This window comes from Vombatus ursinus, unplaced genomic scaffold, assembly GCF_900497805.2.
Source record: "Vombatus ursinus unplaced genomic scaffold, bare-nosed wombat genome assembly UNPS02014894.1, whole genome shotgun sequence".
Classification (NCBI taxonomy): Eukaryota; Metazoa; Chordata; class Mammalia; order Diprotodontia; family Vombatidae; genus Vombatus; species Vombatus ursinus.
In genome coordinates, this window is record NW_020954672.1 from 3364898 (window position 1) to 3370010 (window position 5113).

A 5113-nucleotide genomic window follows, 5' to 3' on the forward strand; every position below is an offset into this window, starting at 1 on the left:
GCCAGAACATATCCCAGAGATACTGGGAGGAGGAACAGCTCCGCTCCCAAGACCTGTTGTGAAGGCTTCTTCCAGGCTTCTAGAGCCCCGGACTGCCGATGGTTATCGATCCGGGCTATTTCCAGCCTCTCTCCATCCCTCTTTGTTGTGTCTGAACCTCCTCCTGTTACACTGACCTATACCTTGTCACTCATAGACGCACAAAGGAGCACAGAGACGCACACTCACAGACTCACATTGCGCTTCCACCCCTACACAAACACTACATACGCTCCCACTCACAGGGACAGCTTTGGACACAGACAAATTCTCTTAAGCACACCCCACTTCTCTCCCTATGCTCACCACGGAGATAACAAGACAGGACAGTCCCTCTCACGCAGATACAACCGTGGACATACTGATACCTGGACCAGAACATCAGCACACTCACTCCCTGGAAACAGGTTCCCTCCTCACTCATCCTACTTCCTCAGCCCAGTATCCTGTCAAGCTGTGAAAAAATCTCTTGTGTACCCACTGTCTTCTTGCCTAGCAGCTGACTTAGGTATCAACAATAAAAGAAGCATGGGTCATAGCAGGTATATCCACAAAGCAGAGCTGAGTGAAGAGTGACAAGGAGAAGGGATAGCTTTAAGGCCACAGACCAGGCCTAGGGTTCATGCATGTGTCATGTGTGAGTGTGTGCATGTTGTGCTATCCCATACATATGGATCTTTTGTAATGGACCTTAGTGGGGGAAATCACGTGAAGGAGATAAGCTCTCCTTCTCAGATCATGCTATTGTGAGCATCTGACATCCCAGGTCTCTGGGGTGAGGGGCATAAGCATCAACTTCCCAGCTGCCCCCAAGGCTGGTGCTGGGGTCTTCCAATCCTACCATGAGAAGCATGAAGAGTACAAAATCAAGACTCCTTTCTGCAGATGGGATAAGAGATTGCCTGCTCAAAGCTGGCCTTCTTTCACAGAAGAAAAGAGACCCTGCACATAACTGACCTCTCTTTGTCCCCCTGCAACAGATGCTACAGTGCAGAACAAGCGAGACAAGCTACTGGCAGGCTTGGAGCGGGCTGGGCTGTCCCCAGCTGGGGGAGCTCCTCGACGGAGAGGCAGCATGCCTGTGCCCTACAAACACCAGCTGAGGCGGGCCCAGGCAGTGGACGAGTTGGACTGGCCACCCCAAGCCTTATCCTCTGGTTCCTCTGACTCTCTGGGGTCAGGGGAAGCAACACCAGCTGGGAGGGGTGGTGTCTTCAAGGTGATGCTTCTGGGTGAGAGCGGCGTGGGCAAAAGTGCCCTAGCAGGCACTTTTGGAGGACTCCAAGACGACAATGCCCATGAACCTGAGAACACAGGTATTGGGGTGGGGCTCGTATGTGGGCCATAAAGACCAGGTGGTGGAGGCATGGGTCTTTGGAACCCCAAGAAAACAGTACTTGAGGACCTGAGGTGGAGGGGAAGGTCTATGGCCTCTAGAGAGTTGTTCCTTAGGAAAAAGTTCTCATAAAGATGGCCTTAGTGGCTGGGGTTCCTGGGTTGGTTGTCTGGGCCGGGTCACCTACGAAAAGGATTCTATCCCCCCATTTTTTTTTGTCCTGACAGAGGACACCTATGAAAGACACATCATAGTGGATAAAGAAGAAGTGACATTGGTGGTGTATGACATCTGGGAGCAGGTGAGATCCAGAATATCCTTAAAAGCTGGGAGAAAGTAGGAAAGGTAAAGGGAGGCCATCCCAACATGGGAGATGCTGAGGGTTCAGGAATCAGGGCCCTGGCTCCTCAGAATTTCCCTAGAGTTCAGGCCTTCTGTTCTCATCATTTTGGCTAAGCAGAGTGACAAGACCACTCCCTGTTCTGAATGTCCTAACTGATCTCTGCTCCTCTACCCTGACACAGCAGAATGTTAAAATAAGAATTTGCTGTATGCAAGGTTAGCCTGGAGGAGCCCAATCTGTTAGCAGAAACTTAGAGCTCTCGGACAAAGAGGGGAGCTTACATAAGAGCAAAATGGAATCAAGGTGACCATCACATTTTTAAACCAACAGTTTGGGCACTTTTTAAACAGGCCCCTGCAATCCTAGTTCACTTCTGTGGAAGCTTGATGGGGATTACATTCCCCCACAAGCACACCAGTTCTACCACTTAGTACTTAGGCAAATATTTTCCCCACTCTGGGCCTATTTCCTTAACTGTTATCAATTAGGGGACTGGAAGAACTGACTTCTAATGTCCCTTTCCTAGCTCTAACATTCAGTGATTGATTATTTTATGTCCCTTCCTACAGGGAGAGGCAGGTAGCTGGCTCAGGGAACACTGCCTTCAGACTGGGGATGCCTTCCTCATTGTCTTCTCTGTCACTGACCGAAGAAGTTTCTCCAAAGTGCCTGAAACATTGCTTCGGCTTCGGGCTGGTCGTCCCCACCATGATCTACCCATCATCCTAGTGGGCAACAAGAGTGACCTTGCTCGTTCCAGGGAAGTCTCACTAGAAGGTAAATATCCTGAATTTGCTCCCTTCTTCCAAGCCCAAAAGACCTCTTCCTTATTTCCCCTAAGAAGATTCTTTCCCACATCTGGCCCCCTTCTGTCTGAACCCAATTGTACCTGAGCCCTCACCTTCACCCAAGGCTTGGGTTTCTGTGTCACCTTTTTCCTGGGGCTTGGAACTCCTTTCTGTCTCAACAAGCTATGTACCTCCAGGCCTGTCATGCCTCCTTGGCCTCCCCAATGTCCTAGGTTCCATTTTCCTTGCCCCTTTATACACATATTCCTCCCTCATGCACTTCAGTCCCCTGCCTCTTCCCCTCCATCTCTTTGGTAATCATAAGCTCATAGATTTAGAGCTGGAAGGAATCTTAAAAGCCCAGCAAGTCCAATATCCAATACTCTTGTTTTACAGATGAGAAAACTGAGGCCCATAGAAACTTGCAAGGGTTACCCAGCTAGTAAATATTTTAAGTGGGATTTGAACTCAAATCTTCCTGACATTGTCTAGCCCCCTATTCCCTACATCAAGATAAGGCAGCTAGGTGGTCCAATGGATAGAGTTAGAAAGATCTGAGTTCCACTCTAGCCTCAGTTCCTTAGCTGTATGTCCTTAATCAAGTCACTTAACCTCTGTTTGCCTCAGTTTCCTCACCTGTAAAATGGGAATAATAATAGCACCTACTTCCCAGGGTTGTTGTGAGGACCAAATGAGATAATACTTATAAAGTGCCTGACACATAGCAGATGCTATATAAATGCTTGCTATTATCATGCCATCCCTATTCTATTCTATTATTATCGATAACTCTCCATCCCTGTCAATCCAGTCCCTCCTCTCCTCCTCTTCCACAGCCTCTTCCCATTCTTTCCCTTCTTCCTAACCCCCTTCCCCCATTTCATCAATACTCAACCATCCTGCTCCATTCTTTCCCTTCCCTTCAGTAAGATGTCCTTGACCCTCCTCTCCTTTTGATATCTCATCCCATCAATACCCTGTCCCTTTCCCCCTCTAGTCCCCACGGCATGGTGAAATGTGATAGACTGCATAGTGTGGAGACACCTGGGTTCAAATCCTCCCGCTTCATTACTTGGTAGCTGTGGGAGGCCATGGTGAGGTGCATAGAACCTGTGGGAGATGGACAGGAGAGTACAAAGCCCCGGGAGGGAGACAGACCAGCAGAAGGCTAGCATCCTGTTGTACCTGGGCATTTTTCATAAATTAAGTTTATTTTTTTCGATGAACAAAAATCCTCCTCCCTCCCTTCTCCCTACTTTCTCCCGGACTTTGCATTACGTGTGTCTAACATCAGCTAAAGGGATTCCGTGCTTGGGTGGGCCAGGGGGCTGCTGCTCGTGGGTTCAGACAGCTTCCGATCGGCTGCCAAAGGGAGGGGGTGGGGCGCGATGCTCGCTGCACTCCCCGCCCACGCCACCAGGTGGCTGCGTCAGAGCCGAGGTTTGTGCCGAGCTCGGGGCGCCACGGACGTGCAGGCTTGGGGGACCCTCGTTCCTAACGAGCCTCCCTCGGGGCCCCTGCCCGCTGCCTCGTGTCCCCGCCGCAGAGGGCCGCCACCTGGCGGGGATGCTCAGCTGCAAGCACATCGAGACGTCGGCCGCGCTGCACCACAACACGCGGGAGCTGTTCGAGGGCGCCGTGCGCCAGATCCGCCTGCGCCGGAGCCGGGCCCGAGCGGCGGCCGCGGCCGAGGGCAACCCCGAGGGCCCCGACGGCGCCGCGCAGCTGCAGCCGCAGCCCCCACCGCCGCCCGCGCGCCGCGAGAGCCTCACCAAGAAGGCCAAGCGCTTCCTGGCCAACCTGGTGCCCCGCCACGCCAAGTTCTTCAAGCAGCGCTCCAAGTCGTGCCACGACCTCTCCGTGCTCTGAGGGAGATCCCGGCCTCGGCCATCGCCATGGTCACCTCCCCTCCCTGCGCCCCTCCCGTCGGTTTCCGTTGAGGAAACCCATCTAGGAAACCAAAAACTCCCAGGATTCCCCGGGTCTGACCGAGGCCGGAGTACCTGGAGAGGTGGGCTTGGCCCGCCGGCAGCGGGGTGGCGACTGCGGACATCTCTGTCCTGGGCGCCTGTCCCTTTAAGGGCACTTTAAAGGCGAGGACGTTGACACGTGGGTCGGGGAGGGAAGGAGAACGATTTGTTTGCAATTGTTATTCCTGTTATTATTATGATTAATATTTGGGGCCGTGCTTGACCACGTTCACCTTTAGAAGGCTTCTAGAAGCGAGGCTTGGGAATGCTCTGTTGAGACTCATTGCAGGATTTGCCGCTTTTGTCCATGGTAAGACCAAGTCTTCGAGAGATTCTTAAAGGCAAAGTCCTGAAGATCCTTGTTGAGACTTTTTAACCTTACATTTCAGCCTATCCCCCCCACCCCCACCCCCTTCAGTTGCACTTGGTCCACCTTTCCTTTAAGAGGTTCTTAAAGGCAAAGACCTGGACGTGCTATTTTGCGACTTCCTTTCAGGATTTTCTGATTTGCCTGCTGCACCTGGGCACCTACCCTTTAAGATTCTTAAAGGTAAGGACTGGCCGCATACCGGTCTGCAGGGTCCCCGTGTTTCTTAAGCCTTTGCGCCCCGGTGGCACCAGCAAGGGCGCACCGCCC

General features: G+C 52.2%; 1 protein-coding gene across 2 annotated transcripts in view; it reads left to right on the forward strand.

Moving 5' to 3' along the window:
* Nucleotides 1-4688, forward strand: part of REM2 (RRAD and GEM like GTPase 2) — a 5252-nt gene extending 564 nt beyond the window's left edge. Inside the window, exons 2-5 of one of the 2 annotated variants that reach the window (XM_027843188.1) lie at nt 1008-1355; nt 1603-1676; nt 2288-2495; nt 4053-4688. In XM_027843188.1, the coding sequence (XP_027698989.1) occupies nt 1008-1355; nt 1603-1676; nt 2288-2495; nt 4053-4375 (953 nt within the window). In that variant the 3' untranslated portion in view covers nt 4376-4688. The remainder of the gene's footprint in view (nt 1-1007; nt 1356-1602; nt 1677-2287; nt 2496-4052) is intronic. The other variant, XM_027843187.1, reaches the window with a different exon arrangement.
* Nucleotides 4689-5113: the final 425 nt, after the last annotated feature.